At 40.7% G+C, this 13,423-nt stretch overlaps 1 protein-coding gene across 2 annotated transcripts in view; it reads right to left on the bottom strand.

Annotated features, from left to right (window-relative positions):
* Positions 1–13,423, bottom strand: part of CDH11 (cadherin 11) — a 113,855-nt gene that overhangs the window by 20,023 nt on the left and 80,409 nt on the right. For both annotated transcript variants that reach the window (XM_053399640.1, XM_053399639.1), the window contains exons 4-9: positions 12,952–13,246; positions 12,182–12,301; positions 9,213–9,380; positions 4,621–4,808; positions 2,777–3,030; positions 430–566 (exon numbers count right to left, since the gene is read on the bottom strand). In XM_053399640.1, coding sequence (XP_053255615.1) covers positions 430–566; positions 2,777–3,030; positions 4,621–4,808; positions 9,213–9,380; positions 12,182–12,301; positions 12,952–13,246 — 1,162 coding nt within the window. The remainder of the gene's footprint in view (positions 1–429; positions 567–2,776; positions 3,031–4,620; positions 4,809–9,212; positions 9,381–12,181; positions 12,302–12,951; positions 13,247–13,423) is intronic.

Consider the following 13,423-nt stretch of genomic DNA (forward strand, 5'->3'; position numbering starts at 1 on the left):
GAATTAAGTACTTAACCTGAGATACCACTGTATATTTTTAGGGGGCTGCCCCCCTTAATATTCAGAGGTCATTGCACAACGCCACACATGCAACATCAGGATGTCGTACAATGTCGCATCACATTCCAATCCTCTTGAAAAGCTGGCACCTCTGTTTCTTTTTGCTTTGGTAGACTGGCTACAATCTCCACAATGCACAGACCTAAGATGACCAACATGCACGTACTACAAAATGGTGAGTGGTATCAAGAAAGAACTCTGCAGGAGTTGGGGGGAGGGGGAATCTCAGAACTTTTCTTAGAAAAGTCTTCCAATAAATTGGCTCAAAATTTACCTGAAATGTACCTCAAATTTTGCTCAAAATGGAGACTGTGGCATTTTAATATAATTTATACGAAAAGTATATATAACTGTCTGATGAATACTTACGGAGTTCATATGCAAACACTGAGATATTGTGCCAGGCCATATCTTCCCTATCCAGTTTCTTTGTGGTTGTAATTGAACCATCTTCTGCGCTGATACTGAAATATCTGTCGAGGTCAGTGTGACGATCAATTATATAACTAAAAGGGGATGCAAATGAAGTAATTAGAGAATTATTCAATTTATTTAGTGTCTCCTAGACAGTGTACCACATATTATTTTTTGGAAAAAATTGTTTGGAGGCACTCTGCTTAGCAAGATAAAAAAAAAATAACTACACTTAACTAAATCACCAGGATCAAAATGGATTTCCTTTCCTAATACCTACATGAGCACCATTGTTTCATATCAGTCTTTTAGCAGAAAGAAACACTTACAAGTGTAGAGCTATGCATTGCCAGAGATACAGGTGGCCTATTGGTGCATTCTGAATCATGTGATTACAATTGTGTGAAGCAGGAGGCATGTTACTTCAGGGATGCAACTGTTGGCTCCTCATCTACCACTGAAACACATTATGGCTCCTTTGCTACCATTTCCATAGGTTGAGGGAATGCCTGAATAATGGACCCTCCTCTATGTACATAAAGGTAAAGGTACCCCTGCCTGTACGGGCCAGTCGTGTCCGACTCTAGGGTTGTGCGCCCATCTCACTTAAGAGGCCGGGGGCCAGCGCTGTCCGCAGACACTTCCAGGTCACGTGGCCAGCGTGACGATGCTGCTCCGGCGAACTGGCACCAGAGCAGCACACGGAAACACCGTTTCCCTTCCCGCTATAAAGCGGTACCTATTTATCTACTTGCACTTAAGGGTGCTTTCAAACTGCTAGGTGGGCAGGAGCTGGGACCGAACGACGGGAGCTCACCCCACCGCGGGGATTCGAACCGCCGACCATGCGATCGGCAAGTCCTAGGCGCTGAGGTTTTACCCACAGCGCCACCCGCGTCCCTCTATGTACATAGCCACCCCATATTATTTGGAATCTGTGCAATCAGGGTGCCACATTACAGTGGGAACCTACATGAATAAAGCAGATTCCTCTCTTCAAACCTTCACCCAGTATGTGGACAACATGATGATATGAAAAGTGCCCCTGTTCCCCCATTGCATATAACGATGACCATGTGATTTAGAACACCCAAATAAGATTAGGATAGCAGAATTATTGGAGTGGAAGCATCAAATGCCTCTTCCATCCATTTGTTTGTTGTGTTCTATACAAACCCCATGTGGTGTTTAGCAACACTCAACCCCATGACATGACAAATGCTTTGGGTTCTCTTGTCACCTGCTCCACATCATTGTTTACCACTATTAGAGTTGAGGAAATAAATGATGTGATGACATGACCTCATGGAGGTGTTATTTCATGTTTTAGCATTTGGGTGAGAGCTGGACAATGGGGTGTGCCATTTTCAGCAGAACCCCAACCCCAATAATGTGTGTTTCCATACTTAACTATATTGTGTGAAAAGTGAATATGTTCCTCAAAGGTGGAGATACTGGGTGGTATCCAATGCTAGTTCTACTTAAAATAGATCCATTTAAGGTAATTGACATGACTAACTTGAGTTTATTAATTTCAATGGGTCTACTCTGAATAGGACTTATTTGGATGCAACCCATTTTCCCCACATATGTTTTCAAATTTCCCATGAAGTCATTTTGGAAACAACCAGTGTCAGCTTAATTTACATCATTTTATGCTTCATGGTTTGCCAGTTTATTGAAACATTGCTAGTTCATTAACTGTACATTTATCTATACAGCCTCTTTATTAGCTAAGATAACTGTGTTAAGGTCTTAGGAAACTGTATGCACTCTGACTCCGTAGTCTTGGACATTGCAGCTGGCATCTGAACAAGTTGGATATAAAAAGCCTAATAAAACTGAAACTTTTATGGAATCTGGCATCTCTTTTGAAACTGTTATTATAGCATAAAACAGATGTGCCCTTTACAGTTAACATTGGTACAATGTATGTAGTGTGATGTTATCGAAGGCTGCAATTGCCTGGCTTGTGATGCCATTATGATCAGATTGCAGATCTTGCCTGCATTGAGCACCACATCCCCGAGTTATTTTTCAAAGCATCCCCTGGGTAGGGGGTTACTTTCAAGTTGCAAGAATAAATAAAATTGGGACACAGATTTTTCCTTTCTGGCCCAGATTCTTGTTGATCTGCATGGGGGAGACGGGACCAGAGAAAGCAAAGAGGAGAATAGGATGGCTTAACTCAAACAAGGCAATGGAAATATATACAACATGGCTTTACAAGTTTTTAAATTGCCATTTGAGGGATTTCCATAATGGCATCACTGAAACCATCCTTCCCATTTCGCAAGCATACCTTATAAGGCTGTTTTTTGCATCAGGGTCTTTGGCATGAACCCTCCCAACTGGAGCACCAGGGCCCAAATTCTCTTCTACTTCCAGAATATAAGATGGTGCTAAAAATATTGGTGGCTCATCAGCATCCTCAACATTAATTTTCACGGTTACAGTATCCTTGAATGGTCCATTGCTGATGAACTTTGGGTCAATGTGTATATTGGCTGCCTCTACCTTCAAGCTGTAGGTCCTTTTGGTTTCATAATCAAGATGCTGAAAAAGACAGAAGCACGGCATATTAGAATCAGTGTTATGACTATTTTTACAGAAGTCAAGTGTGTGTATGTGTGCATGCGCACACACAGAGTCACAAACAAAAAGACTCCTATGCATGCACAATTTTTCAGAATTTGCAGATCTGAGCTAAAAGGAATGAAGAAGCAAGGACCCATGATATTATAATATTGAATATGGATATTTGAAATAACCTATCAACATGAAAAGTTAATATATAAGTCAGAAAGGTTGAGGCTGGTGGCTCAAGGATGACCAAGAGATTAACACCCCAGCATCTCCAGCATTCTTTACTTTGCTCTCTCTAAGGACAACAATTTTCCTTAATATAAGTCATTTTAATGCTTTTTCATGAATATATGTAGTTTTGTAGAAGTTTTGCTTGGAAAACTGCACTGCAAAATTTGGAGAAGTGCAAATCTCCAAGGATGACTGTGTTTTGGTTTGCGTATTGTTTTGGAAAGCACAGACTACATCAAATTTCTCCCCATTCCTAGTTCTGATAGCCACTTGTTTCTGCCCAGGTTCTCACAGTGGCCAACCTGATGGCCACGAGAAGCCCACAAGCAGAGGTTGAGAGCAACAGCATGCTCCCCACCTATGATTCTCAGCAACTGCTATTCAGAGGCATAATGCCTCTGACAGTGAAAATATAAGATGGTCACCCTTGCTTGTAGCCACTGATAGCCATATCCTCCATGAATTTGTCCATTCCTCTTTTAAAGCCATGCAAGTTGGTGGCCTTTTAGGACATCCTGAGAAGCAGTCAGCCCAAGTAAAGTATACTGTGAAACCAGTTTGCAGTGTTGGTTAAAAGTTTGTCATTAATGACACTGAGCATAGTTACTTTCATTTGGGATTTAGCATTATTAGATGTTCAGATTGATTTCAGCAGTGACATCAGCTGTACAATAAAAGAATTCATTTTTGAATTGCAAGCAGAAACCAGATAAGTGGCTTAGGCTGGTTGAATCTCTTGATGGGAATATAATGCCGTTCAGCCTAGGCTTCCTTTCTTCCCATCTCCCCCTTTCTTTCTCTCAGCACTGAATGCATTTGGAAGGAATATTGACAGCAGAAATTAAGTTTTCATCAGAAAAGCAGGCACAAAAAGAAATCTCTTGTAATTTTCACATTATCCGAAAATTCACACCATACTGCCAACTTGAAAATGAATGCTTGATTATAACCAAAGCAATCCTATCATTTATTTCCAAGTTAATACGCAATATGCTTTGAAGAACGAATGGTGTTGATTTCTCAAGTGGAAGATCAGTAAAAGAAGAATGTACTTTCTTCACTTTAAAAAGATGTTAAGAAGCTTCTATGCATCAATGCTTTCTTCTCATAATCTCTTTCCTTCCATTCTGGCTCCAGGCATTAGCAGATAACAGTAAAATGGGATGCTGGAAGTTAATCATAGCTTCATAAACAAATTATCCAAAACTGCATTTGCTGTGATTTTCTTACCATGAGCAATAATCTATGGCTATTATAGTTTCTGCAAGGCATGGGAAGAAAATGAAGTATATTATCCATTAACAGGAATGAAAGGATCGCATTGCTTACCTTCTTAAGCTTCACAACCCCTTCCTGAGTCTCATAATCGGTTGTAATTTCAAACATCTCTATACCGTCTCCATCAATAATGTTGTAAGTTACTAAGCCATTTTCTCCAATATCTGGATCTTTGGCCTTCACTCTTCCAGCTTCCTCCCCTGGGATGGCTGCTTCTGATATTGACATCTGATAAACACCTAGGCAAATAGCATTTATTAATAAATGAGTCATTATTAGTTTCTTTACGTGCATTCTTTTCACTTGTTAATCTACATGTGCAAAAGGCAGCACAGAAACTGCTAAAACTCAAGACATCTCAAAGTGCAGAAGTAGTCAATGTGCTGCCCTCCAATGGACTACCATATGCCACAGCCAGCATGGCTTATGGTCAGGGGTGATCAGAATCCCACAGCATCTGGAAATAACTTCTGTATGTTGGACACTTCTGTATAGACCTACTGACAGTCTACCTGCCACTACTCATTTTCCTCTGCAATGCACAGCTACATGAAAGTGTTGAGTGTACTTAAGAATGCAGTTTCATATCACATGGTTTGATGGTGAACTGGAAGTGCCCTCCATAACACATTCAACAATCCTCCCAAATGCATAGGAGTTATTTGGCAGACGTTCAGGGCTTTCTTGGTAGACATGTCAAAACAGATCAAATCTAGTGCAATGCAACAACAATATTATAACCCACACCAACCCCAAACAGGCAGAGCATGATGACAACAACCTTAAAAACCTTTGGTGCTTCCTGAAAGGTGTTGTGATTTAGAGTACCCATTACCCACAAACCACACGTTCCATCTGACCTCCAACCTTCATTCTGGCCTTACGAGACCTCAAGGAGTAGGAATGTGTGCTTAGAAATGTCTGGCTTCTACACGATGGTTTACTCGTGAATCCCATTCCTGCACCTAAGGTGGGAGCGTATTTGCCGTCACCCGGCTCTCTCTAAAATGAGGCCTGATGACCAATAGGGAAACGGGGGGAGATTGGCTTTATAAGCCTTCTCCTCCCACATTGTCTTGTTCCTTGTGAGTTTGCAGCAACCTCCCTCCTTCCCTCTCTCCTTATGGTGGTCATTTGTTGAAGGGACTGAATAGGGATGTTTGTGGGGGGAGGCCTTAGGATCCCTCTATTTTTTGTGGTGGGCACTGAGTACAGAAAGATAAGGAAGTGGAAGAGAAAATTGCAGGGAAAGTGAGACATTATTGGGTTAAGGGATCTACCAGTGTTTTACACCTGGCAGGGTTGGAGAGTTTCCTTTAGGCCTGGCATTTGTATTTTAGGCCTGGCATGTGTATGCTCAACAGCAGAGAATCAGTGGGCATGTTGGCTTCATACCCAAGGCTCACCAAGCAAGGATGGAATTATTTCCTCCCCAACCTTTATTGGGGAGCCCCAGCATGTGGCTCAAGCACGTGCCCAGATGCATGGATAGATGCTTCCCTACCAGAGCTGGCTAAAACCTCTTTGAATCTGTCAGTTGGGTTAATGCTGGTTTGTAGTTCCTCCAACTTGTTGAGGAATATATATATATATATATATATATATATATTTATAACCTTTATTCCAATGCTAGCTCATGAGTCTGTGAGTGTAGGGACAATGACAATTTTAAATCACTCACAATAATGACTTCATTGTCTGTGACCTGCTCACCAGTTGCTATATTTATGTGCAGTGGATTAGCAGACCAACTGGAAGGTGTTATTTTATTCTCCCCTCAAAAAATAACTTCAGCTTGACCCTCGTCGTAAGGCTTAGCACAGATTGTCAGCTGCCCCAGAGAGGAATTTAAAATGGAACCCATTTGCAGTGTTACTACCAGCGCTAATTTGCATTTGAAAAAAACACAGTGCATTTGAGCTATGCTTTACTTGCCTTCTTTGCTATTTTTTGCCACCATATTTTCAGACTTAAAAATGCAACACTAAGGTCTGGAGCTAATTTTTCTTAAAATTGGGATATAAAATCATCAATGTGCTTGCCATTTTATTGAGTTGCAAAGGCAAGAATGATGAGCCACAGAGCTTACCGCCTAAATCCCTGCCCATTAAGAAATACTCTCACTGCATTATTTACAGTAGGCAGACAACTACACCACATTATTTTCACCACGTGCTGAAACCTTTTCTGTTCCAGAAAACCTAGCTAAGTATGCAAGTTTGGCATGTAATCTGATTTTAGTAGGCACCTATGTTTTCAAATTACTGATTTTGTTTTATATTTCAATTTTTAATGTTCTTGAAAAGAACCCCCCCTCCCTGAGTTTTGCTTAGCCCTTATGAATATATTCAATTCCAATGAGGTATGCTTTCCAATTTGAGATGAAGATTAAGAAGCTAGCCCTTATTAAGGTTTGTTTATTTGTTTAGTTAGTTAAGTAAATTGTTATCCTACCCCTCAGTACAAGTTCTGTCAGCATAGCTGACACAGCCAACAATATACCCTTGTCCTTGCTATCCTCATAACAACCCTGTGAGGTGAATTAGAATGAGACAGACATTGTGATTTTCCCAAGCTTCATGGCTGAGGGGGGATTTGAACCAACATCCCACTGGTTCTAATCTGGTACACTAACCACTACAGCACACTGCATTTCGAGAATTTATTTCCAACATTCCTGACAAGAGCCTGTAAACTACACCTCATTCACCTGTAGACCAATTATAGAAAATTACCTTCCAATTATGCATGTCTTAATCTCAGTCACGAGCACTATAAGACCATGCAGAATATATTGTGACACGAAGGCTGTAATTTATGCTGCAGGTGTTACTGCAGAAATCCAGAGAAAATTACATTAAAAACAAATCACAGAACAACCTTCAACTCCCAGGGTGGTTTCAGAACATTTATTCACACCTTCTTTTTGTGTGCATTTCAAAGAAGGACAGGGCCCAAAAATTATGTTTGCACACTTCATTTTTGACATGCCATACTTTGAGCATAGATATTCACAATCAAAACCAACAACCTAACCCTCAAAAAACTTAAGAAATCAGGGCCTCCAAAAGTCAGATAATTCACAGAAAAACAGCTGATGTAATTGTTGTGCATCACTGGGACAGAAATGAAATCTAAACAGAGATTGCTTTTAAGAACAGTGTCCTTGTCAGTTTCACAGTGTGCACAAACTCATAAATATACAATCTGGAAGAAGTGAGATTCCATTTCTTTCATCCCTCTCTTGTTACAATGGGTATTTCCCCCCTCTCAAGTATATTTTTATTGCTTTCATCCAGTGCAGTCTCAACTGTCTCATTTAACAGGTTTTTCCAGTGCTTTCCACAAAAGTCTTTGCCACATCCCATTGATCTCAGTGGGAGTATGTTTTTAAAACATCATTGTCCAGTATGTTTTGAAAGTGAGACACAAAGCACAAAACCTCCCCCTGGGTTTTAATCTTGCCTTTGAGGGAGAAAAAAACAACAATTCACTGTGAGTCACTAGGAAGTGGTTTAATCCTTTTATGAATAAGCTTGCCTCCCCCCTTTTTAAAGAGGGTGTTTTGATAATGACTCCTAAACTCAATTTGATATAGATGTGTCTACATATTTAAGGGTGAGGCAGAGGAGCTCAAGTGATACTGATAAATTCTGCCTAAGCTACCAGGCCAGATTCAAAGTATTAGCACAAACATACAAGCCCTAAACAGCTTGGTACCCAAGTGCTTAAAAGAGTGCTTTCCCCACTATCATGTATATTGGGCCCTGAGATCAGTCATGGAGGCCCAGTGGGTCTTCTCAGTGTTTGTTCCCTTGTAGAATGCACTTCTTAGTGAGGTGTGTCAGTCTCACTCACCATTAACTTTTAGAACAGATGTCCTAAACCATTCCGGTTTACCTAGGGACATGATGGTTTAAAGTCATGTCCCTGGCAAACTGGAAATTATTAGTTTGAAAGCAGAGGATTTTTAAAAAATGAGTTTTAAACTGTTTTTAGAATGCCATTTTTTAATTGGTTTTGGATTGGTCTGCAATGATCCCAGAAACTCTTACCTAAATGTAGTCCCCATTAAGATCAATGAGATTTTACTTTTGATTATACTTTCTAGGACTGCACTTAGGCAGGATGGCCAAAATACCCAGCTGACATTCCATGTGTGCTTTGATAGTAGATTGCTCAAAGATTTTCTGAATACCTAACCCACTGCATTATTCTTAAGAACGCTTGCAACACCAACTTCAGAGTCTGTGGACTATTGAATACTGCTTGCTAACAGGCAACAGCAAGGGAAATAGATCCCTAAATGGCTATTATCCATGGCAGCTATAAGGAACCTCCTAGTTCATAGGTAGTATGCCACCAAATACTAGTGACATGTGTGTGTTTGTGTAGCAACAGTGGGGAAAAGGTATTGCTTGTGGGTTATCCAGAATCATCTCACTGACCATGAGAAACAGGGTGATGCTGGACTGCACAGGCCAGGCATAGGCAAACTCCAGCCCTCCAGATGTTTGTGACTACAATTCCCAGCATCCCTAGCTAACAGGACCAGTGGCCAGGGATGATGAGAACTGTAGTCCCAAACATCTGGAGGGCCGGAGGTATGATTCAACAGGGCTCTTCTGATGTTCTTTACTTACTCTGCGGGAACTTTGGCGGGTTGTCATTGACATCAGTAAGTGTAATTGTCACTTTGGTTGTCCCTGAGAGCCCTCCCATGTGTCCTCCCATGTCCTTTGCTTGTATGACAACATGATATTCTTCCTTTGCTTCTCTGTCCATGTTGGGAAGGGCAGTTCTAATAATACCTGCAGGTAAAAGACCGAAGGAGGGTTCAGAATACATTCTTTAGACATCTACTATACACTGAGAACCATACATATTCAGATGCATCAGCACTTGTCCAGATTCCTCATAGCTAGCAACTGCCAGCAAGGGGTGAATGAGCCCAAAATGAGCTGGGTAATATTCAGCTGTTCAGATCCTATCCCTTGCATCAGGAGATTTTGGAGAGAGCTTGTGACTGGTATGTCCAGCACAATATATTATGGGCTGTCCCGTGAATCTGCTAGATGAAATAGCAGAAGAATGTTGCCTCAGGAGAGTGAGGAAAACTCTCAGGGATGATTCATACCCTGGCCGGCACTTTCTTGATCTCCTGTCCTCAGGCAGAAGATATAGAAGCATGATTAGTCGCACCAACAGGGTAAAGAACAGCTTCTATCCATGGGCTGTTAGGCTGCTGAATGAAAAGATAACAACAGGGCAATTGACTTTTGGGTTTGGTGGGTGTACGTCAGTAAACGAGGGGAGTTAAAACCAAGCGAGCTGAGTGGGGGGTGCTCATGTAATCTCACTGTATACAAGTTGTAAAAGTGACAATAAAGTTTTCCAATTTCAATTTGTGTGCCAACAATTTCTCATTTCCCAGCTATTCTGCACCAGTTAATAAGAAAATAGATTGTATTTGAAGATTACGAAAGGGGAGAGAAAAAAATCAGAGAAATTATGCTGGGTGGGTTACTATCAAGGTGGCCAAGAGGTCTATGTGACTGTCCTTTCTTTCATCCTACAAATCATCTCTCTAGAGGCCTGTACTCTCCCATGATCTAGACTTCCCTTTAAAATAAAACCAGTGACTGCACTGAACTCATGTACTCAGTAGCAAGCCTGCCTGGCTTACGATGCTTCAAATAAAGCTCAGGGGAAGACATTATCAGGTAATTTATCCCATGGGGATTTTTTGATATCAGGAAGAATAGACATCTGGGAAAGCTGCAGCATGCTGGAGAAATGTTTAATGGGAGCACACACACACCCATAGCGACTTGAATATGATAAATCCAATCCAGCGCCCACAAAAATTATTTTTTTAAAAATTGACTGCCCTGAGAAAGAGGGAGAAAAAATGGAAGTTTCTTTTGTAAAGAAAGAAAACTTTTGAGAAACTGGAAGACATATATAAACAGCTCTAAACATGATACTAGGGAAGAACAATGATGAAGCCAGGATATGCTACCGGAATAATCCTGGTTAAATATAGACCCACTTTCTGTTCCTGTTCTAAATTTGAGTACAGACTTTATTATAGTACAGTTCTCCATTCAAGAAACATTAAGTACATCTTTAAAATTAAGGAAGTTTGTTAAGAATACATATTTAAAGGTGACTTTTCATGTAGATTTTTATTTAATTTATATATTCAGTATTTTAAGAAAGCAACTCCAAAGATAAATATGGAAATGGGATAGACAGAGGTGAAGACATGCAGAAGTGTTACGGACTAGGAAAAATACAGGTCTGCACATCCCAAGCATTTGGCAGGCTAAAATACATTGTTAATAGACGGCTTTTGCTTGGTGAATTGCGTGTTGCACAACCATTGTCTGGAGCCAGTTGGTGATATGAAATGTCAGACTGTATCTACAACTGAAAAGTAATGGTGCTGTCAAAGTTTGTAACTAGGTGGTTCAGAATATGAATGTGCCTCTCTCACAATGCTTGAATGTGTTACAAATCAAATGACATTTCCCCTCAGAGATTCTTCTACAGCTCTATAGCAAAATCAGACTGCAGATATTCAAAAATGTTTTTAGTTTAGATTTTTAGTCTAAGTACAGGACACTAATTACTGCTCAGTCAGAACTAAGCAAATGCTCCCAATGGCAGATTTTAAGGCTCCTATAGACAGTAGATAAATTACAAAGATAAATCACATGGTCTTTGGTAATAGGAAGAAGTATTTTTTTCCCCATTGTTGGTACTTCATCCTTTCTTCTAAAGCAGCCTTCCCCAGCCTGGTGATCACTAGGTGTTTTTGACGCCCATCACATGTAGTCAGTGGTCAATGATTATGGAATCTGTGGTTGAAAGCTTCTGGGAATCTTACACTGAGTCAGGCCATTAGTCCATGTAGCTCAGTCTGGAAGCGACTCTCCAGGGCTTCAGACAGAGGACATTCAAAGTCCTGTCTGGAGGTGTTGTTTGTTGTTGTTTAGTCGTTTAGCCATGTCCGACTCTTCGTGACCCCATGGACCAGAGCACGCCAGGCACTCCTGTCTTCCACTGCCTCCCACAGTTTGGTCAAACTCATGTTAGTAGCTGCGAGAACTCTGTCCAACCATCTCGTCCTCTGTCGTCCCCTTCTCCTTGTGGCCTCCATCTTTCCCAACATCAGGGTCTTTCCAGGGAGTCGTCTCTTCTCATGAGGTGGCCAAAGTATTGGAGCCTCAGCTTCAGGATCTGTCCTTCCAGTGAGCACTCAGGGCTAATTTCCTTAAGAATGGATAGGTTTGTTCTTCTTGCAGTCCATGGGACTCTCTGGAGGTACCAGGGGCTTAATCTGGTGCTTTCTACATGCAAAGCAGATGTGCTACCACTCTTCTATGCCATTATGTTGGTGCAGCTGTTAAAGGGTATCAGGACTTGCCACAGCAATATAAAGAATGATAGACATGCCCATTCTTTAAAAAAAATGAATTAATATCTGGATTTTCATTTATGCTCAGGTCTGATCACCAGATTTCCAGATTTGTAAAGATGCATTGCTCCGGTTTCCCTGGGGAGTGCAGGAAGCACCTTTCTCTTGTAGCAAAAAAGAATTGCTCACCTGTCTGTGCTTCCACAGAAAAGTACGGCTGACCTTCAAGGATGCTGTAAACAAGTTTGGCACTATTTCCATAGGTGGGATCATCAGCATCTGAGGCAGTCACCTGAATAACAGATGTACCTGAAAACAGAAAGGTGTGGTGATACATTTCAGGATTTAAGTAAGCATGTTAAAAGCATGGAGAACATTTTCAAAATTCATTTTTATTTAAAAAACAAAACTAAATGATTGGGAGATTATGTACTAATTAAGCACTGGAAAACTCCAAATTCTCTAGATGAGGTATTATTAGTGAACCACCACTGGTTACCCACCAGCTGTGCTAGGGATTATGGGAAATCTCTGTCCAATGAATTATTTGAATTACACTGTTCAGTAAATTATATTGAATCACCTTTTACCTCATTGGCAATTGCTTAATATTACTATTTGGGGTGTTTATTAGAGGCTCCCTCTCATAAAAACAACATTTCATGGTATCTGGCAATTATATGTATAGTAATTGCTGGATTGATTTCTCTTTGACATGAGGTGAAGAACCTAAGATGGGCAATTTCTTCTCCCATTGGTGCTTTCATCAGAATTCTCTGACATCCCTAGTCAAGACACAAGTTTACTCACGGATATGCTATTTGTGAAAAATAGGCATGAATGAAAATTTCATGTCCTAAGCGTAAACCATAATTGATGATCAGCTCAATACCGATTGTCCTAGAAATCCATTTGTCAGCCTGTGAACTAACTGTTATTTCATGTTTTCTGTTACGTACCTACATTAGACCTCTCTGGTACATTGGCATGGTAGTTTTCATGTAAAAATTCAGGGGGGTTGTCATTGATATCTTGAACTTTCACAATGAATTCTGAGGGTGGTTCCAGAGGTCGGTTGGTATTCCTGTCCACAGCTTGTGCCGTTAATGTGTACTGAGCTCTTTCTTCCCGATCCAGTGTCTTTGTTGCATGGATGTTCCCTGATTTGTCATCAATGACAAAAATGATTCCCGCTCCTTCACCTGAGAGAATGTATTTTATGTTCCCATCACCAGAATCGATGTCCGAATGAAGCTGCAAAATGCAAGATATACACACTTATTGTTTTCAAAGCCAAGAAAATGTTAAGTACATAAGAGCTTTGATGGATGAGGCTGAAAGCCTACCTAGAGTGAGCAACTAGATTCTTCTGGGAAGTCTGCAAGCAGGACAGCAGTGCAAAAGCAGTTCCAACAACTGGTATTCAGCTAC

The sequence above is a fragment of the Podarcis raffonei genome, chromosome 8 (assembly GCF_027172205.1).
Source record: "Podarcis raffonei isolate rPodRaf1 chromosome 8, rPodRaf1.pri, whole genome shotgun sequence".
NCBI lineage: Eukaryota > Metazoa > Chordata > Lepidosauria > Squamata > Lacertidae > Podarcis > Podarcis raffonei.